We start from the raw sequence: 24,789 nt of genomic DNA, 5'->3' as shown, positions 1-24,789 counted from the left end.
TCTCTTATTATATTGTACATTCTCCTGCTTTATTTATTATATACTAGTGGGCCTGACCTGACCTCGTCACTACTCGATCGAGGTTAGGCTTGGCACTTACTGGGTATCGTTATGATGTACTCATGCTACTCTTCTGCACATGTTGTTGTGTGTAGATGCAGGTACTACTTATCAACCCCGCTATTAGCTGAGAGTGCTTGATGTTGTACGGAGACTTCAAGGTACATCTGTCGCGTCCGCAGACCTCGAAGTCCCCCTTTATTCCCTCCTTTGACATTTACCTTCCATACTTCTTTTGTTAGACCCTGGTGTATAGAGATACTAGTTTTCTTTTGTAGCTTGTGACTTACAATGTTCCGGGTTTTGGGAAGACTATGTATTATAGAGTATTGGTTATTGTACACACCGAACGACATTGTTACTAGTTATTCAGTTATCCACTATTGTTAGTTGCCATGTTTTACTTTCGTTTTTGTTATATTTCCGTAATTTGCTAGGTTTACTTAGTCGTAGAGACTAGGTGTCATCACGATATTATACAGAGGGAGTTTGGGTCGTGATAGGAAGTTTATATAGACGATATGCTCGTTAAGTCTTCAAATGCAGGTGATCATCTTAAACATCTGCAAAAGACTTTCGACATCCTAAGGAAGCATAATATGAAGCTTAATCCCGAGAAATGAGCGTTCGGTGCCAGCTCTGGTAAGTGTTTGGGATTTTTGGTATCACAAAGGGGGATTGAAGTAAACCCCGATAAGATCAAGGCCATAGAGGATATCCCGGACCAACTGACAAGCGTGAAGGAATTCCAAAGGCTTACGAGGAGATTGGCAGCTTTGAGTAGATTCATTTCTCGATCGTCAAAAAAGTATCATTGTTTCTTCGCACATCTCAAAAAGAAAAATAATTTCGAATGGACACCGGAGTACCAACAGGCTTTGAGGGATTTAAAGAAGTACTTGTCAAGCCCTCAATTGCTTTCAAAACCAAAAGAAATGGAAACATTGTTGGTTTACCTCGCGGTCTCGGAAGTTGTGGTAAGTACGATTTTAGTCCGAGAAGATGAAGGTACACAATCTCCCATTTATTATGTTAGTAAAATATTAACGGGAGCATAAACTCGTTACCCACATTTGGAAAAATTGGCCTTAGCTCTCGTAGTCGTCGCTCGAAAGCTGAGGCCCTATTTTCAATTCCATCTGATAGTCGTGGTGTCTACTTTTCTTTTGTGGAACATCCTCTATAAACCCGAACTCACGGGTAGATTGTCCAAATGGTTCGTCGAAATAAGTGCGTTTGACATATAATATAAGTCGAGGACTGCAATTAAGTCGCACGTCTTGGCTGACTTCATGGCCGATTTCAGTTCGGGGTTATTGCCTTAGGCAACCAAGGAAGAAACGATGATGTCAAAATCGATATCAGGAGTTTGGACCTTATTTACGGATGGATTTTCCAATGTGAAAGGGTCTGGGTTCGGTATAGTCTTAATCACGCCTTCAGGAGAAACCTGAGGCAAGCCATCAGGACAGTCCATTTAACTAACAATGAAGCAGAGTATGAAGCTTTGATTACAGGACTTGAGTTGTCCCGGGGACTTGACTCTGATGTCATGGAAATCAAATGCGACTCACAGTTAGTGGTAAATCAGGTGTACAGGATCTTCGAGACCAAAGAGGAGCGCATGCAACAATACGTGGTAGAGGTTCAAGCTCTGCTGGTGCCATTTCGAGAGTGGTCAATTACTCATATCCCAAGGGAAGAAAACACAGAAGCATACACATTGGAAAACCTAGGATCATCAATAGAATCAAAAGGGATCAGAGTCCAGTTGGTAGTACAACTTATTAACTCAGTCCTGGATATAGATGGTTATTACGAAGTAAATTAAACTAGTATGTTCTGGGACTGAAGGAATAAAATTATCGTTTATCTTGAACATGGGAAGCTACCTGAAGACCCCAAAATGTCCCGGGCGTTGTGCGCCAAAGCAGCGCGATATAGCTTCAAGGGAGGCTAATTGTATAGAAAATCTTTTCAAGGCCCGCTGGACCGATGCTTAGGAGTGTCTGAAGCTAACTATGTCATGAAAGAGGTTCACGAAGGGATATGCGGAAACCACTCGGTCGCAAATTCCTTAGTTGTTGAAGTTAGTAAGGGCAAGATATTACCGGACCCACATGGAACATGATGCCAAGGTCTTCGTGCGAAAATGTGATAAGTGTCAACGCTACACGCCACTAGTGTATCAACCGGTAGAACCCTTATATTCGGTCCTATCTCCGTGGACATTCATGAAATAGAGAACGCGAAGTGGTGGATTTCCTGTGAAAAAATATAATTTGCAAGTTCGGAATATCAAAAGAGATAGCATGCGACAATGGACCACAATTTATCGGCGCAAAAGTTACAAAGTTCCTCCAAGATTTGAAAATAAAGAAGATCACATTTGCCCCTTATGATCTGAGTGCAAACGATCAAGCAGAGTCGACGAACAAAGTAATTATTCAAAGCCTCAAGAAAAGGTTGGAAGCGACTAAAGGAAATTGGCCCGAGGAATTACCCGGAGATCTATGGGCACTCATAACTATGGCCAAGTCGAGCATAATGGAACCTTTTTCCCTTGTGTACAGTGCAGAAGCTTTAATCCCGGTGGAAGTAAGCAAACCGATCTTGAGATACTTCCAGTCAGAAGAAGAATCGAATAACGAAGCAATGCTTGTCAACTAACGCGGGGAAGCTAGGTCCAACGTGGGAAGGCCCCTACCGAGTTTCAGCTTTCACCGGAAAAGGTTCATATGAGTTGGAAAATCAAAATGGAGAGAAGTTGCCCCTCAATTGGAACGTGGAACACCTTAAAAGATATTCTTGCTGATGAACATTATCCGATCAGAAAGTATGTATTGCACTCTTTTTTCCTTCATTCAGTTTTTGTCCTAATTGGATTTTTTTGGCAAGGTTTTTAATGAGGCATCAACAGAAAGCATACTACAAAGACAATAACAATAAGACCTTTAATAACAAGGCACACAAGCAGAGATTCACTTGGGGATGGTTAGATAATCTTTTGCTCTATAGCAAATTCCCACCGGGAAGTTAAGTTTGTCATTGAGCAAATATTATCTGATTATACACGAGCACAAACCACTAGAGGGTTGTTAGATAGTCCTTCTCTCGATAGCATAAATTCCTAAGGTGAAGTAAATTCTATTACCAAGTTAAGGATTATCTAGCAATGTATTAGTGGAATCTTTGAAGATACAAAACTTCGAGTGTTCCAATTCGCATTCTTCGCATTCGAACACTGAGGGGAGTGATATGAGGATACGGCAACAATGACTGCCATGTCGACCGGGAAAGAAAAACTAGAATATAATTACATCATCGGGACCGGGGACTGGGCGAACAACCCCGTAGAAATAAGTTGTACAAGTTAGCCACAAGTAATGGCAATTTCTTTTCAGCATAGCAAATGCTTATGTATTTTTTGAAAATAGAAGGAATAAAATGAAATCATTTTGTTTTTATCTTATTTCTTGTCTGAACGATGAATTAACTTTGTCATTTGAAAGTTAAGCAAGTACTTTAAATGCTAATACCGTAATGAATAGGAGACGTCCTCTTCAAGAGCACCGTAAACATAAGAGGGCCCTCTTTTATAAAAACCCCCATGCTAAAGGATTGGTTCAGGAAGAATTTATGCCCGGAATAAAAAATGCCATCGGGGAAAAATACACCCGAAGTCGCATACGAAAAGAACGCAAAAAAGTAAACTTGCGCAAATACTTATCAAAGCCCTCACGGAAAAGGGCTGATGCCCGGAGTCAAAAATGCTTTCGGGGAGAATACACCCAAAAGTTTCACATAATAAGACGCAAAAAAGTCTGTACAAAATCCTTAAAGAAAATACAATATGAATATTCTAACGATGAGACGACTCAAACAATACTTGAGCAAAAGATATTTTTATTTACAAAAACATGAAAAAGGCATAGATACAAGAACTGGAAAAAGAAAAGAAAAGCTAAACTGCATTGTCTCTGGAACCAGGAGGAAGAGAAGTGTCCGCGCCCCCGAAAGAAGTAAACGGATCCACCGATGGCTCAACATTTTCACCAGTTTGACCTTAGGCATCATCATCCTCCAATTCTTCTCCAGTTTCCAAAAACTCAAAATCGGAACCATAAGGACCAGGTGCATCAGACCTCGATGGGAGTCCACTTTTAGCAGCTAACTCAAGCTTGCGGTCCTTAGCAATTTCGGCATCAAAATCAATGACACCAGCTTTGGCCTCTTCCAAGATTTTTCTTCTCATGTTGTACATGGCGTAAGTTTTTTCAACAACGAGGGAAGCCGTTCGGCGCTTGAGTTCTTCTTTGAGTTGGGTTACCTCGACAGAAAGGTTTTCCCGGGGGGACCTAGCAGATTTGAGGCTGACACCAAGGTCGCGGATAGTTGAACTAAAGAGCCTATTATACTCGATAGTTTTCCGGTACTTCTCTTCAAGCTAGGCGTGTTTTGCTCCCACAAAAGCAAGCTTTTCAATTTTGGAGTTCAAGGTTGCCTCTAAGTTAATCACTCTTTCAGCAGAGGTAACTTCACGCTCGGTTGCAATAAGAACGGCGTTATGGACTTCAACCCATTTGGCCTTGGCTTCGTCAAATCTAACCCTCAGAGGGCCAATTTCTTGGCTAAGGGTTACTACTTCTTGCTCACTATGCCGCAAATGAGCTTCCAATACAACAACTTCAGCTGTTTTGGCTTCCAGTTCTAAAAGGCGAGTGACATGCTGCTCTTGCTCTGTCAAAAGCTAATCTCGTGCGGAGATAATCTCCTATTTTTCACGAATCAACCTATGAAGGCCCTCATAAGCAAGAAAGTTAGCATGCAAAGTAATAAGGGTAAAATTCAGGAGATGTTCATACCTAAAAATAGAAGAAGTAATAAAGAAAGAAAGTAACGTACCGTTGCGACATTATGCATAGAATTGTTCAACAAACACTCTCACAAGAGTGCGTGAATCTTTTCCCAATATTTCTCTGAAGCCAAAGGCTTCAGATAATTAGCGAGCTCCATCGGCCGGGATAGCAAGTTGCATCCGATAGAGACCGAAAGAGTAACGTTCATCCTCCTTTGTGGATCTTCAGAAAGGGCAACATAATTTTTCCCCAAATTCCCATGAACTGGGGACTGTAGAAGAGGAACACTTTCTTCATAGTCAGACGCATCCGACGGAGGTGGTGTAGCAATTGCTGGTAGACGAATAGATGAAGATGGAAGTGATGTAGCAGTTGCTGGTGTTGGTGAAGATGGAGATGAAGCTGATGGAGTTGAAAAGTGAGAAGCAACTGCGTCAAATGCAGTGTTGGTTGTTGGATGCTCGCCAACTAAAGACGGCAAGGGTCCGGTACTCAGCTCCGTAGTACCGGACACCGCAATTGGGGCCCAAAAACAGGAGATGACATTATCTACTAAATCAAATTCTCCCCAAAGTACCGAGGCATCGTTCTCGGTTGGTGTAACTCTCTCAACAGGTTGAGCATTCTGTTGAGATGATGAGTATCGTCGTCTTCTATGTAGAGAAGCTCCCTCATCACTAGATTCTTCATCATCATCGATCAACACAGTTTCTATGACCGGCCCGGAAGGAGGGCTAGTCACCATCACTATCGGAGATGACTCGGGGGCATCGGTCCTCGCCCTTTTATTCTTTTCCCCAGCTGCAGAGGAGCGTTTTCTCTTTGGTTGTTTGTCTTCCAGCCGGGGACTCTGAAAAGAAGCATTTGCTCTCGAAGCATGCCCGGAGCCACCTGTTTGAGTAAGCGCCTCCTGAAGCAGCCTCGCTGCATCAACAGGATTAGCTAAGACATCCTCCTTGGGAACAAGGACAGATCCCACAGGTAGACCTAATTTCATAGATATGTTAGAAGAGATCAATCAAGTTCTTTACATGAAAAATTGAAACAAGATGAGTTTGAATTACCGTGATTCTTGGCCTTCCACTCATATTTAGGGGTCAGTTCTTTCCACAAGCGAGTTTCGGGCGTCGTAACGTCCAAGATTTTTTGTACCTACCGGTCCAAACCTTCAATCACCGATGGGACCCATCGAGCTGCTGAAACAAACGAGGGATGGATGATCAATACGACTATTAAAAGTTTTTTAGTAAAAGGAAATACTAAACAAAGAGCTTACGAGTGCAGTTCCAAGCGGCCGAAAAGGATGAAGCCGTTGCCGGAATGATATCGTCGATGGCAATTGCAATGAACCGTTCCATCTACCCACGGTCATTGTCATCATCCATGCTAGACAATAAAGCATGGTGGCCACGCTTGCAGAGGTTTATCATTCCCCCGCGGAAGGTTTTGGGAGAATAAAAATTCATCAAGTGAGCTAAGGTTAGCTCCTCTCCAGTTTCATGGCACAAACGCCAAAGTTAAGCAACCGTCCTCCACACATAAGGACTTACTTGTGCCAAACACACCTGGTAACAGAGGCAAAACTCTGCAATCATAGAGTCAAGCTTTCCGCTCAAAGAAAACACACCCAAAGTAAAAGGATACGTGTAAACATATGTAAAACCCTCATTAGGAAGGGTGACTCGCTCCGATAGATCAGGAGCGATAATTTCTAAGTCATGGCAGCAACAATCTTCCTTCACAACAGGAATACTCAAAGGACGTATGGAAGAAGGATACATGCTAACGGCCCATGTACGAGAATTAGCAGTGGGAAAATTCTCTTCGAAGTCTTTTGTGGTAATAAGACTTTAGGGATGATAGAGCCCACTGTTGGAGGAGCAAAGTCCTCTGCTTTGTTTTTGCTTTTTGAGGAACTGGTACGTTTCGAGGAAGAAGCCATTGTAGGAAATAAATGGTCTTTCGTTTGAAGAGAATTATAAAAAAGATGAAACAATATGCAAGTTAGATGAAGGAAGTTTGAAAAGTTATGAAGTATAAGGGTGGAAGTTGATACATGTAAGTAAAGGTTTTTGCGGCTAAATTCATGGCCAGGATTACCTCGATAATCGCTAAAAGATGTGATAAATTATGAGAAGACGCGTGTTCGGGGCATTAAATGCGGAGAGACATGCGTCTAATCAACCGTCAGAAGCTTTCAGAGGGAATTATAGTAATTCCCGCCAAAAGAGTGTTTCTACCAACTTTTCGGTAACACAAAATTATGTCACCGGAAAGCAGGGGGACTATCTGTATTGGGTAAAATATGTTATGACACGTGGCCATCCGAGAAAGGGACACGTGGAACCTAAGAGAGAGGGATGACTGAAGACTGAAGACAATTGTTTTGTTTGTCGCCGGGAAGAATAATGCTCATAAAGATGTGATAAATGCTTTTCTCCCGATAACATTCAATAGAGAATATTCATAGTATTAAGAGCAGTTACATGTTACAAAGAATTTGACATTTATGTTCACAGTTACATCTTCATCAATGCCCCTCATAATTGACATTAAAGAAGGGCACGACCCTGTGACCTTCTTCATATCTATAAAATAGTGAGCTCAGTTGTCATTGTAAATGACACGAATTTTCTAGCAAACTTATACTATCTTTTATACAAAGTTCAATCCAATCTTATCGTCTTATTTCTCGATTCTTTTGTTGTTGTGCCGGAAACTTTGTTCCTGGAATTGTTACTTCTGTTGTTTCGTCTATATCTTAAGGCCAAGTATTGCGTAATTCTTCAATTATTTATTTATTTCAGAATCAAATTAATTCACTTATATAGAAATTACGTATAAATTCAACTGTACCGTTACTAATAGATGAAGATGGAAAAGTTATGGTTAGTGGACTAATTACACTATATTTAATTGGCACAGAGAGGAAAAACTTTAAAAGATGCAATTTTTTTTTTTTCTAAAATCAACTGTAATACTAGCTAGTAAAAGTAAAAAAATTAAAGTGCCAAAACAAATAACGTTTAGAAAAGCACGAGGCGTACAATGGCTTAGAAGTAATAAAATAATATAGTATGATCAACACAATCTCCAAAATAAAAATAAGGTATAGATATTAAAGGACCGTTTGGCCATAAAAAAGATTCCTGTTTATTGATTTTTATTTTTTTTCGAAATCAGCGTTTGGCCATGAAATTTTCGATGCTCATTTGAAGATAAATTTTGGAATTTTTCGAAAATTTGAAAACTCCAAAAAGTTATTTTTCAAATTTTTCGCTTCAGATCACTCACAAATATTCAAAAACATCCCAAAATTATATTTATATCCAAACAACTCTAATTTTCAAATACCATTTTCAATTGAAAATTTTCAATTTTTCCCAAATTTTTACAATTCTTATGTCAAAACCCAGCTTAAGAGATGTTCATTTTTCTAAAACCAAAAAAGGAGAAAACGCCAAAAAATCATCTTCAAAAGAATTTAATTTTTTGTTAATATAGCAAAAACATAAAGTCACTAGTTTGAATTGTGAACCAATAAAATTAGATGAAAAAAGGTAGAAGAACAAGTTAATTATCCACAAATTTATAAGGCGGAAAACAAAAATGTAATTTGGTTATATAATCAAATTTAACCAAAGTATAGCATGTGACAATTTAGTATCTCTTAAAAAATAATCTAAACCAAATACTGAATAGTGAGTGTCTCTGACTAATTTTAAGAGTATTTTTAAAAAAAAAATACTAAGCCAACAGAACCCTAAAAACCCTGAGAGCTTCGTAAACTTCCCCCACAGTTCTTCTTCGGCTGACAAACCAACCACTTCTCCGCGCCATCGCCATCGCCATCACTGGTAAACTCCGCACTATCCGGTAAATTGATTTTTTCTCCGTTAACCTGAATACTTGTTTCCAATGTAATAAAGTATGTACATTAATTTGGTTTTAATTGTTCATATAGCCGCCACCAATTAGTTTGAGATTGAAGTCTAGTTTATTATTCATTGTGCTTGTCTAGACAAACAATTTTCACTTTTTAATTATATTATTCCAAGTATTAGAAATCAATTAATGTGAGTCATCAGTTTATTTAAATGGTCCTTAATTTGTCAGAGAGTGAACTGACCTCAATATATTTTTTGGATTTGAATGTTAATAGTTTGTCAGAGAGTGAACTGACCTCAATTCTGCGTACTCTGAAGTTGAAAGCTGTAGGAGAAGAGATCAATATGCGGGTGAAAGTGATATCTCGGTCTACAGATGAATTTACTCGTGAACGCAGTCAGGACCTCCAGGTTTGGTCATTCTATCATTTTTTGCTTTGTGTGGTAGAATTTTGATTTCACGCCATACAGGTCCTTGATGTAAATGCTAACTTGCATATTGATCTATGCCGATCAGAGAGTTTTTCGTAACTTCGATCCCAACCTTCGACCTCAAGAGAAGGCAGTGGAATATGTTCGTGCCCTGAATGCAGCAAAACTAGAGAAGGTTTTTCCTGTTCCCTGATTTGATTTTTATTGTTTTCTTTTGTTTGAATGTGTCAATTTAAGTTTTTTAAAGATATTTGCGAGGCCATTTGTTGGAGCGATGGATGGGCACATTGATGCTGTCTCTTGCATGGCAAAGAATCCTAATCACTTGAAAGGAGTATTTTCTGGCTCTATGGATGGTGGTATGATCCTTTTTACGTCTTTTGTGTTTATAAGTTCTTGCATAGCCCCAAGTTTTCTCTTTTCAAAAACATTTATGCCAAATGACTAGAAAAATCTTGCAGCATTTTGATGATACTTTTAGGTAAAAAACAAGGTTTAACCTTGACAAATAATGCATCGAAGTATTGCTGGCTGGAATATTAAAAATCTATTAATTACTTCGGGCTTCTGAACATTTTTTGTGTTCCTGCAGATGTTCGTCTATGGGATTTGGCTACCAGGTAGTTATGCATTGCAGTTGTTTTAGTTATTACTTAGTATAGAGTAGTATTTTATTGTAACAAGCATGATTTATATAACCTTTGTGCACTTTTGTAAGGTAAGAATCTTTTAGACCATACCAATGTTTTCAGTTTAAAAGCATTTGGAACTCAAAAGTACTTTTTGATTACATTGCCATGAAGTAAGGAATATACGTGAAATTCTGATCAAGAGACCTGAGGGTAATTATTTTGGATAACTAAATGTTGATTCCAAATTCTTTAAGGTAACGTTTTACCTTTACTTCTACCGATTCACAATTCCCTAGGGTATTTTTGCATTCTATGTTACTGCTGGTAATTGACTCAAGCTTTATGGGATATCGTTATCCCCAATTTTTGTCACGTTTTGCACTTCTTTTAAATGTTTCATCCGTGGAGTAAGGACTTGAAGTATGAACTTTTTTTGTTTGTTTTACATACAATTTGATGCTGGATTCTTCTTCTTTTGCATTTTTTTCTTTGAGGTACGTGATTGGCCTATGCAAATTCTTAAATTGAACTTATATGCAGTGTTTCATCTGTAACCAGCAATCAGAAGCATGTTGGTGGATTTTAAAAAGGCTCTGATATTCAGTTCCCATTACTTGATGAACAGCCCATGGGTGTACTTTTGCAATTTCTTTTTATCCCGTCATGATCCTTATAATAATTGTGTGCCCAAATGTTTTTTGCAAAACAAAATAGGCGGACAGTACGTCAGTTTCCTGGTCACCAAGGTGCAGTACGTGGTTTGACAGTGTCTACGGATGGCGGTATTCTTGTAACATGTGGAACTGATTGCACGTAAGGCTTCATGAGAAATATTGCACGTGAGGATACAAACTTTATTAATGAATATAATCCTGTACTAAATTTAATCCACTGTGCTTTGCGCTACTTTACTGTAGTCTTAGGCTCTGGAAAGTTCCTGGTGATACACTAATGGAGTCAGATGATGGGTCTGGTAACTCATCCCAGGTAAATGCATTTCTAGCTTTCTGTTGTTTCCATGCATGAACTTGTTGTGCCAGATTGTCTAACAAACTGAATTCTTTTATTCTCAGCCATTGGCTGTGTATGTTTGGAAGAATGCATTCTGGTATGTTATTTGGTACTGTTGCACTTGCAAGACGATTTGTTACTTAACTACAACAATAACTTTATTTGTTTTCTGTAGCTTCATGTCTTAAACTGCTGATGTTGTTGTTCCTTAGGGGTGTTGACCACCAATGGGATGGTGATCTTTTTGCTACTGCTGGTGCTCAAGTTGACATTTGGAACCATAACAGGTCTGCTTACCTATTTCTTGTATCTTTTCTGCTGCCAAATATGTGCAGTTCTTAACACATTTTACTCACCTGTGAACCAGGTCTCAGCCGGTTAATAGTTTTGAATGGGGGAATGACACAGTTACATCTGTTCGGTTTAATCCAGGAGAACCTAATCTTTTGGCAACATCAGCAAGGTTTTCATTCAATAAGACTCTAGACCCTTCTTTTCTTCTTTTGCTTTCTTGTTTGTTGGGAAAGGATTGGAGGTCTTTATATAAGTTTCCTGCCCTGATCCATAACTGATCTTTTGTTTTAACATAGTACAAATTACTTTTTATTCAAGGTAATCAATCTATTGGTGTCAGTTCATATTTTCATGTCTATATGTGATACTCCTTTTCTTTAAGGTGACTACAGCCTAGGTTATTTCCATGTCCTTTTCTTTTTCTTCTGATACTAGCGTGCATCTATTTTACTGGGTTCCTTCATTGTCCGATCATGTTGTTCCCATTTTAAATAGAACCCTCTTTTTTGGACATAACCTTTCTCAAGTTAAATATCTCTTATCCTTTTGAAATTTCACTATAACGTATATCTATGTTTTCAATGTCTTGGACAATTATTTATGCAGTAGTTGCAGCTTCTCTGATCATTAAATCAATCTTCAAAAAAATAATTAGTGAAAGTAGATGAATCTTCCTAACATTTATGGCAAAATCAATGAAATATTGCTTCTGTAAGGTGTTGCTGAAAGAAAATCTTGTGTTGGATGGTTTTCCTTCGAGCAAATGAGTAGTTTGATTTCTGCTCTTTTTCTGGTACTCGTGAGGGTTCTTTTAGAATGGCAGATGCCAATGCCATGCTTGTTAATTCCAAGATGTTATTCAATGGGTGTAATTTCTCTAGCTGCTCAGTGACTACACTAGAATTGATACTCGCAATATCTCCAAGCGTTATCCATTTTTTGGCCTGCAGCTACTTATTGTATAGTATTTGATCTTTCTTGCAGTGATCGTAGCATAAATATATATGATTTACGGATGTCTACACCAGCTAGAAAGGTTATTATGAGGGTAAGCAGCACCAGTTGTCTCTGTGAAAATTCTGCTACTATATAAGTGGTCTTGTTTTGGTAAAACGCTGACCCATAAGCTACTTATTTTGATAATGTGTAAATTACTGAGGCGATCCATTTCTTTCTGGCTTTGAACATCTTTTGAGTGATTGGCGTGTCCGTAGGTTCAGTGGTCATGTTAAAAGAGCTGCCGGGATCTACTTAAGTAAAATATCTGCTTTGTATTATTTCAAAAGTCCATTTTCTGACTTTGTATCTCTTTTTTCAGACAAAAACTAATTCTATAGCTTGGAATCCCATGGAGCCAATGAATTTCACTGCCGTGAGTGCAACATGAAACCTTTGTTCTCCTTTTCATGTATCTTGTGTTGCTTTCTCGTGATTCAAGTCATGATGCTTTTTTGCTTTCAGTTCCTTCGTCATCCCTTCCTGATTCCTGTTCCCAGGAAATAGTTTCGTTTTAATATTATGTTGTTTTCATTGTTTGGGTGGGTTTGGGGGGTGGGGGGAGCAAGTTTAGGTAACCTTCTGAGGTGTTTTTATTTCTACTAAATATAGATTACAGGTGGCAGGTCACTTAAATGTGACTTTGAAATTTGTCTTTTTTTTGGGGGGGAAAAGGTAGTATTAGATTTGATTAACTGGAACGAATGAAGAGGAACAACTTGTTAGTCGCTACAATAGTCAACTCCTAATTTTTTGTGTATTTCCCTTTAATTGAAGTTTGTGTTCGTATTAATTTTGAATTGACATGAATTCACGTTCATATTAGCACGTCATGTTTTTAGATAAATATATTAAAATGTAACATATAACACCATCTGAACGTCATGCTAGAGGTTTGATAAGCTGCGAGTTTTCACTCCTAGAGATGGGCTATTCTGTTATAAAGCCGCTTAATATGGCTAACTTTCTAGGCCTGAAAGCAGGCTTTGACATTACTACAGCAACAGTTGGATCTGAAAAATCATAATGTTCTAAGTTTAAGTTGAACATTACATCTGCCTGCCTTAACCATTAAGATTATGAAAGCTGCTGGATCACTGGATTTCTTTTCCAACAAGCACATGATCACTGTTGGCTAATTTGTCCTGGTTAGAAACGAAGTTGGAAACTTTGAGGAGAGTGTAAATAGAACTGATCCGTTATGAATCATAGCTAGGAAGCTTTAAGATTCTTCTAGTTAACGTCTTGGTTACACTAATATTTCCTTTGAGGAAGGAGTCTTTTTGGTGGGTGATTATGTTCCTTTTTGAGAAAGAACTTAAGGCCTGATTTTTCTATATCTGAAATCTGTAACACATACACTTATAATATTCAGAAATTTTTATTAAGGTAATTAAACGAAGCTAGAGATCCTATTTATAGTTTCTTGCGATAATTCCTTGACGCATAGACCTTAAATGGAAAAGTACATGCCCAAATTTTGATGATGAGTAAACCATGATTTGAAATGTAACAAAGAGTAAGGTGGATAATAGTATCCTGCTTCCAACCTTGTGCATGCGTAATACAAGGGCATGGGTCTCACTTGGTGCTTATTTTTAATCTTTAGTGGTTGTCAATATGAATTTCATATATTATTTGTTTTTTTGCAATGACTCTTCACATCTTATTGGGGTAGGCTAATGACGATGGCAAATGCTACAGTTATGATGTTAGAAAGTTAAATGAAGCCAAATGTGTGCATAAAGATCATGTCTCCTCAGTGTAAGGCATCATCTCTTCATTTACTGCAGTTTATGTGTTGGATTTCACAAGTTGTGTGCACTAATAAGTATGGTATATATGCAGGATGGATATAGACTATTCACCAACCGGTCGAGAATTTGTTACAGGATCTTATGATAGAACAGTAAGTTCCTATCAAGTTTATTTGTTCACCTATTGCCCTCAGAACTTTGACCGAATTACCATTTGTAGGTGAGAATTTTTCAATATAATGGTGGTCACAGCAGGGAAATCTATCACACTAAGAGGATGCAGAGGTTTCACTCTCTATCTTGATTAAGAAGCATCTTTTCTGTTTTATTATTAGTTATCATGTAGTTATCCCCAATTATAAGGGACCGTCTTGGCTGCTTAATGTACTTGCACTTTCAAGTGAATGTGTTTTCCTGACATCTGTCATCAACTCAGGGTATTCTGTGTCAAGTTCAGTTGCGATGCAAGTTATATTATCTCAGGAAGTGATGATACCAACCTTCGTCTATGGAAAGCAAAAGCATCTGAGCAATTGGGAGTTGTATGTACCTACACTCTACTTGATTCACTTGGTTTATGTACTGTGTTCCGGGAACGTGTGTACATGTTTCATTTCTGCTTTTAGATGAGTTATGGGTTTGAATCTTTCTGAGATCTCTCTCTCTCTCTCTCTCTCTCTCTCTCTCTCTCTCTCTCCTGTTCCTCTTTAATGGTGGATTGGTTCCAACACAGTGGTTAAGATTGAAAAAATGAGATCAAGAAGGTCGTAAGTTTTTATATGCATCCATTCTAGTTTCTTGGGCTGCTTAACATGTGGAGATTTGTGGTTTTAGTTTTTGAAAACAAAAGAAAACTTTTGCATTTCTTCAGTAGAAATCTTGGACATGCTGAATTGTGAGTAATTAGAGTATGTCAATTAGAATGCTGCAGTACATGAAAAGGAGATCCGAAACTTGAAAAAAGCTTGTGGTTCTTCATTAAAATTCTTGCACAAGCTAGAGTATGATGAGTAATAGAAAAAGGAAAAAAGGGAAAGAAACATAGCTTGTAGGTGCATAGATGAAAAGTAAATCCTTAGAACACCTTAACATGAAGATAAATAAATCCTTGTCAATAATCAAAATGTTTGGAAAGAAAATGGGGAGAAAGATATAACCTGTGAAATGATTAACAAATGATTGTACAGGAACTGTTGTGCAAAAAGAAAAAAAATGACTCTCTTGGAACTTTTCTTGATTGATTGACTTTTGATATGTTCTGTTGCCATTGTATTAAATTGTTCAGGTATTGCTTTCTGATTGTCCCAAAACTTTTTCCTGAAAAGTTTGGTTTGTAACCATATTTAGGACAATTCGAAATTGTCTCCGCAATAATCCATTTGAAGCTTCTTTATGTGCATCATTTTACTTCGCACAAAATGCTTTCAACTAATGAACAACATAATTTGCTCCCAACTATTTCTGGAGCGCGAATATCATACTTTGCTTTTAAAAGAAAATGGAAAAGAATGCTATGTGATGTAGCTTCCTTGATTGTTCTGTGATTCTGTTTCTGGGGGTTGTATTGTTTTTCTTCACATCAATCATGAAGTAAGCTAAATATTGTGTTCTTGCAGGTTTTGCCAAGAGAGCGGAAAAAACATGAATATTTGGAGGCCGTCAAGAATCGTTACAAGCATCTTGCTGAAGTCAAGCGCATTGTCAGGTAAACGTTCAACTTGACTAGGAATCGTGTCTTAGGGCCTTAGTCCATTGGTACCAAATTGTAGTTGATCATTTTTGTTAACTTGCATGTAACCTCTGTCCACCCAGTGCGAAAACCTTGTTAGGCTGAGACCTATATTCTGCTAACTCATAAGCCTGGGCAAAAGCTGCATGTTTAAGCTAAAGTTAGAAGTTCAGAAGAAGATGATTACCATGGTCAAATTTTTCTGTGCACATATTTGTTACTTTTCTATTCCTGCTTCTTTGGAGGTTGAATATGTGATAAGATTCTGAGTGAGCCCAAAAGCTTTGAGGTTACCTTCATTCCCTTTTTATTATGATTTTGCAGACATAGGCACTTGCCAAAACCAATATACAAGGCAACAAAGCAAATACGGGAGATGACTGAATCTGAGAGGCGGAGAGCGGAGAGGAGGAAAGCTCACAGTGCCCCAGGAAGCATTCAGAACGAGCCATTGCGAACGAGTAGAATTATTAAAGAAATTGAGTGAAAAGTGTGGCTGTCTTGATCTGCTAATGCTGTAATGCATGCTACCCCGGCCAACCTGAACAGTGTAGAAGGCTATTACCATTTCACAGTGTGGACAGGGCCACTGGGATAGTAAATTTTATAACAAAGGGTAGAATCGAAGAGATCTTACGTCTCATGTAACGACTGAAATATAGTGGCTGTTTCCATCTGTTGAGCTTATGTTATTGCCATAGTTGTAATGGGAAATTTTGTGATGTAATCAGTATTCCCAAGTTTGAAAAAGGAAAAAGGAAACCTAATTGCTCCTCTTGATTGGTAACATCAATTTCTTGTTTGTCTAATTGCGTCGTATGACTATGATTAAGGTTACTTGGGTGCTTTGGCTAGTGCACAGCCTTGCTTTTACTCTTTAAAAAGATTTCTTTCTTCATTTTACAGGTTAATTGCATAGCCTTTCCATGTGGTTTCTGTTATCATTAGGAATATTTACTTCCGCTATGATCTGGGATATATTATAAGTATGCCCTTGTTTTGAGTAAGCTCTAACCAAATCTATCCAATTGTCTGTTTTGTAAAAGATGATATCTTCTTAAAATATACAGAATGAAGACAATCATAACACATAAATATTGACACTCAACGCTCAAAAGTACGCATAATGAAAAGAATTATCAAGAGAAGATTGTTTAACATAATTTGTTTTAAAGTGTCATTAATAGAATCTTTCCTTTTGTTCCCCTCTTTCATTTGAATAATTACTTTCAACTTAAATATACAATTTGTTATCCGTTTTTACTTATATGATACTCTTTTCATTTTGAGATGCTCCAAAATATTTAGCACCATTGTTACAACTTTTCGAATTCAAACTCTTTCAGATTTAAACATTTATATGATGTTTTCTATAAGAATAACTTTCAACTATTATTTTAGTATTTATTCAACTATCACTAATATATCACATAAGTTAAATTTAATATTTTGAACTCAACCAAACACAATCGTAAAATGAAACAGAGGGAATATAGAGTGTTAGCTTGATTAGGATTTATTTAAAAAAAGAAACAACTGAAATCTTTGGAGAAGCGTTTCACAATAATCAATATCTTTATCTATTGATGAGTTCAAAAAACATTATTAAGATTATTATCATGAAAAAATACAGGTGTTTATATTTTCTCCTTCTTGGTTGGCACGTATGCTACATATCTCTTTAATATTCTTATCTACCAAAATTTCATGTATCTATTGCCAGCAATTTGCAGGTATCTGTATGGGCTAAAAATTATCAGTCATATGCGAGCCTAATCGATATTAAGAAAGCCTTCAAAGGCCGCCATGTGTTATTAATTTGGTTTCAACGAAGGATGAAGGCGAGGTCGAGGATTCAACGGAGGTCAAGGACGAGTACTTCTCTTAGCAGAGCACTAACGACTAGTTTTAGAGATAAGACTTTAAAGGGAATATTCCAGTGAATATTCCTCGAATATGTAGTAAAAATTGCACGGGGCGCCCTATTTGGTTGCTCCCATTTAACCTATACCCATATTTTTAAAATTATTTAACCTATACCCTAATTTTAACAACTTCAGACGCCTTCTCTTCTTCCTCCTGACCTATGCGCTCCTTTCTTCCTCATCTTCTTGTCTATCAAATTAACTTTTCAACCACTACTTTAATATATTCACTAATAAAATGTGAAGTCAAATTAACAACTTAACCTAAATTTGATCAAATACTGTCATAAAATAACAAAACAGAGTATTGTTATTGTTCTCTATTTGAATTCAGAAACCCTGTCAACAGAAGGTAAAACGTGGGCTTCTGTAAATTTTACAATCCTTTATTTTGCAAGTTCGAGATACAAATCCAAATGCATCGAGAGCACAACAGATACTCTCTAGTTCATCTTATTATGTGTTTATCTCATACTGAATATACAGAAGTTCCAAATCCAATATGAAGAACATGAAGAATTCCCCATGAGGTAAAGCCCGATGTGATGCCAAACCAGCTCTTAGTTACACTGAAAAGCTAATTTGTCCTGAAGTTTGCACTACAAATTGAAGAACTTCAGACTAATTTGTCTGAAGTTTGCACTATGAAGTGAGGGGAAACTGAAGTTTGCCCTTATCTGAAGTTCTTCAATTTGAAGTGAGGGAAAACTGAAGTTTGCCCTTGCACTATGAACTGAAGTTCCTGAAGTTTATACTATAAATTGAAAAACTTCAGACTAATTTGTCTGAAATTTGTACTATGAAGTGAGGGAAAACTGAAGTTCCTGAAGTTTGCACTACAAATTAAAGAACTTCAGACTAATTTGTCTGAAGTTTGCACTATGAAGTGAGGGAAAACTGAAGTTTGTACTACAAATTGAAGAACTTCAGACTAATTTATCTGAAGTTTGCACTATGAAGTGAGGGGAAACTGAAGTTTTCCCTTGCACTATGAACTGAAGTTTGCGTGATTGCCTTTGCAAGTTAGGCCAAACTTCAAGCAAAACTATCTGAAGTTTTGCTTTGATAAGGCTACACTTCAGGCAAAAAATTTTGAAGTTCAAACTTCAGACATAAATTTTTGCTACTTCAGGCCCGTATGCCCGATGTTACCCGAAAAGTGGGTACGCTTGTATTTTTTTGTAAAGCGGGTATATGTTAAAATGTGACTCAAAAACTAGGTATAGATACAAATCCCCCGAATCTGTACTATAAAGGTTTTGTGGCCCATGTGCCCTTATAAATAGAAAGAGATTGGTTATAGAGGGGGATTAGACACTCATAGTAAAAAAAAAAAAAAAAGGCAAAATAGCCTCCGGACCACTTAAACTTGTACCCATTTGTCAGCTCGGTATATAAACTTATAAGTTTCCCATTTGAACACTTGTACTTGACGGAAGAATATCAATAAACACCTCCAACTGAGCGGGTTCCTCAATTCTTGACCCCACTGGCACATCATATTCTTAACCTATTATTATTTGACATGTATAATTTGTAAGTCCCAATCTCTTTTTACCAATTTATTAAAAAAAAATTAAAACCTTTTCCTTTCCCTTCTTCTTATTCTTCACCATGGCAACACCATCACTACATGTTTCTTCTACCATGAACACCACCCTTCCACTCTAAAATTCTCCAAATCAATAATGAACACCATTCTTCTCTACTCTAAAACTCCCAAGTGAATAAAAAAGTAAAAAGAACACAAACAAAATCAGTAAAATCCAAAAAATTCAGACGAATTAGTAAAAAGAACTCTCTTCCATTATCTTCTCCAAAATTATCTTTGAAAATTCCCATACAAATTAGTAAAAAGAAAAAAAATAATTTCCAACAATCTCAAATGTGAGTTCATTGATACATAGATTCAAAATCATCTCTAAAATTTTCAATCTTCAACACCCAATTAATTGATTTTTTCAAAATTAAAATTTTGTTCTTTATTTTTTTCTAACCAGCATTTTTCTCTTTGAATTATGGTAACGCAGGTTTGTTAGAAGGTGGTTGGGGGGGGGGGGGGGAGTAGGAGGAGAGACGAAAAAAGAAAGGGGGAGGGAAGGGAATCAGACAGCAACAAAATGAAAGAGTGAAAGAGGAAGAAAGAGGATAAGGGAGGGCGTGGGGTGGGTGAGAGTTTTCACCTTTTTCATTTTTTTCTTTTAATTTGCTTTCTTTTCTGATTTTAATATTTTTTAAATCAAAACTGTTATATTCACGCGCGTTTGTATCGTGGTTTGCACGTATTTGAGCCACATCATTTAAGTCGTTACCACATAAGCATGGTCAATGGTCAAAGTATTTATTAGTACTCATTCCGTCAAGTACAAATGTTCAAATGAGAAACTTATAAGTTTATCTACCGGACTGACAAATGGGTACAAGTTTAAGTGGTCTGGAGGCCATTTTGCCAAAAAATAATACATTGACATTCTCTGAAGATTCTTGCTTTATTATACATATACAAAATACACCTTTTTTCATATCTGTATCTAACTTTTTTTCCATGATCCAAGGAAATTCCGAATATTCAAAGGCTCATCAATCATTTATCATTGTTAGAGGGAATATTAAAGAATCTCGTTTCATTTTGGTTGACTCACTTGCAATTATTTACATAAATGCCATTATATATCATTTACTACTATTTAATGTTATTCTCTTTGTTCTTGGGCCATTGAATATTGATTTATTGTTGCCCATTTATTGCCATTTGAACAACATTTGTGACATCTCACCACTAAATCAGTCAAACAATCTTTTGAATACTAATATTGGCTAAGATTAACTATATTCTATTAGAAAATCTAATTGTTAAACCTAGATCTAAATTTTGGGTCAAACAGTCTGGCGCCGTCAGTGGGGATTTTCTCAGCCAATCTTTTAGTTTTCATTAGATTACAACTCACGTGACCCGTTAATCTAACAAACCACAAAGTTTATTTCCTTTCCATGTGCGTACACAAATCTCTATGGTAGGTAACCAAGGAAAAGGGACCAAAGCAGTAGATAATCTTCCTCTCAACTTCCTCAGTGCTATCAACGAAGGCTATGGAACCCATGATGTGGAGACAATGCCCACAACTTATCCCAGACGAGAAAGTTCATCTCTACCTTTCTGCAATACGACAAAACCAAAAGTATCACATCGAGGAATTGAAGTCAACCCATATCAAATTAGGGCTATCGACGGTATACTTGAGCAATTGGCTACTAAGAAACAAGTCCAAAGATTAACCGGTCGAATTGCCGCCCTATCCAGATTCATCTTGCAGTCATCCGATATATGTCACAGGTTCTTCGACGTACTCATCACCACCATTGCTCTCGAAGCCCGAGCCCAGGGAGCACCTCTTCATATACCTAACCGTCTCCGAAGTAGTAGTAAGTGCGGTCATGGTTCGAGAAAATAAAGGTATGCAATATCCTATTTACTATATCAGTAAAACACTTGTCGATGCCGAGTTGAGGTACCCACACCTAGAGAAATTGGCCATGGCCCTGGTCGTAGCTTCATGAAAGCTTAGACCTTATTTTCAGTGCCATCCTATCTCGGTCGTCACCACTTTCTCTTTAAGAAGCATATAACACAAGCCCGAGTTGGCGAGGAGACTGGCCAAGTGGGTCATCGAATTAAGTGAGCATGACATCACTTATCAGCCTCACACAACAATAAAGATGCAATTACTCGCCGACTTTGTGGCAGATTTTAGCGAGAAAGTAATGCTGGTCCTATATACCGATGGCTCATCCAATGCTTCAAGGTCCAGATTGGGACTCATACTCGAGGTCCCCACCGGCGAAATAATTTGCCAGTCCATAAGGTGCCCGGATATGACCAACAACGAGGCCGAGTATGAGGTCGTAATTACAGGGTTAAGACTTGCACTCAGATATGGGGCGAACCGGTTGAATATCCATTGTGATTCTCAGCTCGTAGTGAACCAAGTTACTGGGACTTTCCAAATCAAAGAACAAAGGTTGCACAAATATCAAACCGAGATATGCAAACTGCTGCTCAATTTCGACGAATGCCAGCTCGACCAAATCCCAAGAATTCAAAACATCGAGGGAGATGGCCTTGCTAAATTGGTCGCCGCTACCAAAAACATAACGGTCGGAGGCAACATCGTACTTCATCTCCTCAACTCGACATTAGACCAAATCGAGGTAAAATCTGTAAATTTAACTTGGGACTGGCGCAATTGTATTATTGCCTATTTGCAGGACGACATCCTCAGAAGCGACAAAAAAGAAGCTAAAAAAGATGCAAGCCGCCAGATACAACCTCTTTCATAATGACTTATACAAAAAGACGTACGACGGCCCCTTGGCAAAATGCTTAGGCCTAAACCAAACCCAATGCGTCCTCGAGGAAGTCCACAAAGGTCATTGCAGCACTCATTCAGGTCATCGATCACTCATCATGTGCCTCATACATGTTGGGTATTATTGACCTACCATGAAGAAAGACGTCTCTGAGTTCGTGAAGAAATGCGAATAGTGTCAAAAGTTCGCCCCAATAATCCATCAAGCAGGCAGACACCTATATTAAGTCACCTATCCATGGCCATTTATTAAGTTGGGAATAGACATCGTGGGTCAACTTCCGTCGAGACGAGGTAATGTAAGGGTTTTTTAGTTTTAACTGACTATTTCTCTAAGTGGGTGGAAGCAAGGACATTTTCCCAAGTTCGTGAGCAAGAAGTAATCACTTTCATTTGGAAAAACATCATCTGCCGATTCAGCCTACCTAAATAAATAAGTTGTGACAACGGGCCCCAGTTCACATGAAGAAAAACCATCGAGTTCTTCAAAAAATGGCATATCAAAAGAATACATTCAACTCCTTACCACCCAGCTGCCAACGGACAAGAAGAATACTCCAATAAGTTAATACTAAATATCATGAAGAAGAAACTTGAAGGGGCGGAGAGACTGTGGCCAGAAATACTCCCAGAAGTATTATGGGCGTAGAGAACTACCCCGAAGATGAGTACAAGAGATACACCTTACTCCCTAGTCTATGTAACAGAAGCGATCATACTTGTAAAAGTTGGAGAGCCCAGCCTGAAGAACTCCCATGAAAGCGGCACCAACATTGACGAGAATAGAAGACAAGATCTCGACGAGGTCAAAGAGCGATGAGACATTGCGTACATAAGCATGGTCACTCAAAAATAACAAGAAGAACGCTACTACAACAAAAAGGCAAAGGTTCGATTGCTCAAAATCGGAGACTATGTACACAAAGCCAAAACCCAAGCAAACAGGGATCCATGAAAAGGCAAGTTGGGAACCAACTGGGATGGGTCATACAATATTATAGGCAAAGAAGACAAGGTCTCGTTCCAATTGGAAATTATGGAAGGTAAGCTCCTACCAAACAATTGGAATATTAGCCATCTCAAGTAGTTCAACTTCTAAAAAATAAGAAATGCCCCGTAAGTCGTACTCTTTTTTCCTCACTTGAGTTTTGTCCCAATAGGGTTTTATCAAGGCGACGAACGAGACACTTTAAGTTGGAATACACAAGAGGACTTATTATTTCATTATCCGACTCCTCAAGAATCTCCAAGTCGAACAATGAAGGGACTAGATATATTGGGACTAGGATGCCAGCCAACACTTGAAACTTGTAATTTTATCCAAAATCGCCTAAGAGAAAAAGTGATATAATTGAAACAACAACGTCGAAATAATAAAGATGCATGCCTGTCAAAACTACTCTCCAAAATGGTATGTTCGACCAGCTCGAACAACACCTATCGGCCCTTGGCCTCGACTTAATTTAAAGGTACGTTCGACCAGCTCGAACAACACCTATCTACCCTTGGCCTCGACTTAATTCAAAGCTCGAACAACAACACCTATCTGCCCTTGGCCTCGACTTAACTTAGAGGTACGTTCGACCAGCTCGAACAACACCTATCGGCCCCTGGCCTCGACCTAGCTTAAAAAGGTACGTTTGACCAACTCGAACAACACTTATCGGCCTTCGGCTAAAACTCAAACTAAAGGTGTGTTCGATTAGATTGAAAAACACCTGTCGATCCTTGACCACATCTCGACTAATAGATATACTTGATTAGTTTGAACAAGTGCTTATACAACCCACAACTATTCGGCCCAAAGTGTCATGACCCAATTCTCCTTCCGTAAGACGTCGTGACGGCACCAAGTATCTACGAGTAGGTAAGCCTAACAAAATGCGGAAATAACAAAATGGAAGTAAAACTTAACAACTAACTGCAACAGATAACTAAATAACTGGTAACAATGCCACTTGGCATGTACAATAACCAACACTCTAGTAATACACAGTATTCCAAAAATCCAGAACATCATAAGTCATAAACTACAGAAGGAAACTAGTATCTCTATACACCAGAGTCTAATAAAAGAAGTACGGAAGGTAAATGACATATGAGAGAATAGAGGGGGACTCCGAGGTTTGCGGATGCGGCAGATGTACCTTGAAGTCTCCGTACAGCAACAAGCACTCTCAGCTAATAACGGGGTTGATAAGAAGTACCTGGATATGCACAAAAATATGTGCAGAAGAATAGCATGAATACACCACAACGGTACCCAGTAAGTGCCAAGCCTAACCTTGGTAGAGTAGTGACGAGGTCAGGTTCGGGACCTACTGGGATATAATAATAAGACAAATGATATAATAAAATGCAGTAAAATGGAGAATTTAACAGAAAGAATTCACAGAGAAATAACAACACAACACAATGAGATAACAACAGGGGTGCTCCCGAGATACCGTCTCGTAGTTCCAAAAGTAAATACTCAACACGGGATCTCCCAAGATACCGTCTCGTAGTCCCAAAAGTAAATATGCGAGGAGATCTCCCGAGGTACCACCTCGTAGTCTCAAAAGTAAATGTGCAGGGGGATCTCCCGAGGTACCGCCTCGTAGTACCAAAAATAAATATGCAGGGAGAACTCCCGAGGTACTGCCTTGTAGTCTCAAAAGTAAACACACAGCTCAACCGATAAATTCAAGAGTTAACAGCCAAATATTCTATAGTCTAAACTGATAAAGATCAAGGAAAATCAACTAAATATGCTTCACAGAGTTCAAATAAACCGTTAAAGCACGTAAACATGCGATATTAGACAAAACAGCATAACTACACATGTTGGTATAACTCAA

General features: G+C 38.1%; 1 protein-coding gene across 4 annotated transcripts; it reads left to right on the top strand.

The window, feature by feature from the left end:
* Positions 1-8,630: 8,630 nt before the first annotated feature.
* On the top strand, positions 8,631-16,444 carry LOC104099803 (uncharacterized). Of its 4 annotated transcripts, none has more exons than XM_009606911.4 (18): positions 8,631-8,776; positions 9,125-9,217; positions 9,324-9,413; positions 9,486-9,597; positions 9,831-9,858; positions 10,585-10,683; positions 10,788-10,857; positions 10,944-10,978; positions 11,094-11,168; positions 11,249-11,344; positions 12,160-12,223; positions 12,494-12,547; positions 13,850-13,935; positions 14,020-14,080; positions 14,149-14,213; positions 14,365-14,470; positions 15,545-15,633; positions 15,982-16,444. In XM_009606911.4, exons 2-18 carry the CDS (start codon positions 9,152-9,154, stop codon positions 16,142-16,144), a joined length of 1,359 nt encoding a protein of 452 aa, XP_009605206.1. In that variant the 5' UTR covers positions 8,631-8,776; positions 9,125-9,151; the 3' UTR covers positions 16,145-16,444. The 4 variants fall into 4 exon arrangements, with proteins under 4 accessions (XP_009605206.1, XP_009605205.1, XP_009605203.1 ...); XM_009606910.4 differs by having other exon boundaries at positions 8,655-8,795; XM_009606908.4 differs by having other exon boundaries at positions 8,671-8,776; positions 9,082-9,217.
* Positions 16,445-24,789: the final 8,345 nt, after the last annotated feature.

This window comes from Nicotiana tomentosiformis, chromosome 7 (assembly GCF_000390325.3).
Source record: "Nicotiana tomentosiformis chromosome 7, ASM39032v3, whole genome shotgun sequence".
Classification (NCBI taxonomy): Eukaryota; Viridiplantae; Streptophyta; class Magnoliopsida; order Solanales; family Solanaceae; genus Nicotiana; species Nicotiana tomentosiformis.
Note: the sequence above shows the minus strand (reverse complement) of the source record. Positions and strands in the feature narration are given on the sequence as shown.

Coding starts and splice junctions, on each gene's coding strand:
- LOC104099803 (XM_009606911.4), top strand. CDS start 9,152: ATGCGGGTGAAAGTGATATCTCGGTCTACAGATGAATTTACTCGTGAA. Junction 13,936..14,019: donor AAAGATCATGTCTCCTCAGT/GTAAGGCATCAT, acceptor GTATATATGCAG/GATGGATATAGACTATTCAC. Junction 15,634..15,981: donor GAAGTCAAGCGCATTGTCAG/GTAAACGTTCAA, acceptor ATGATTTTGCAG/ACATAGGCACTTGCCAAAAC.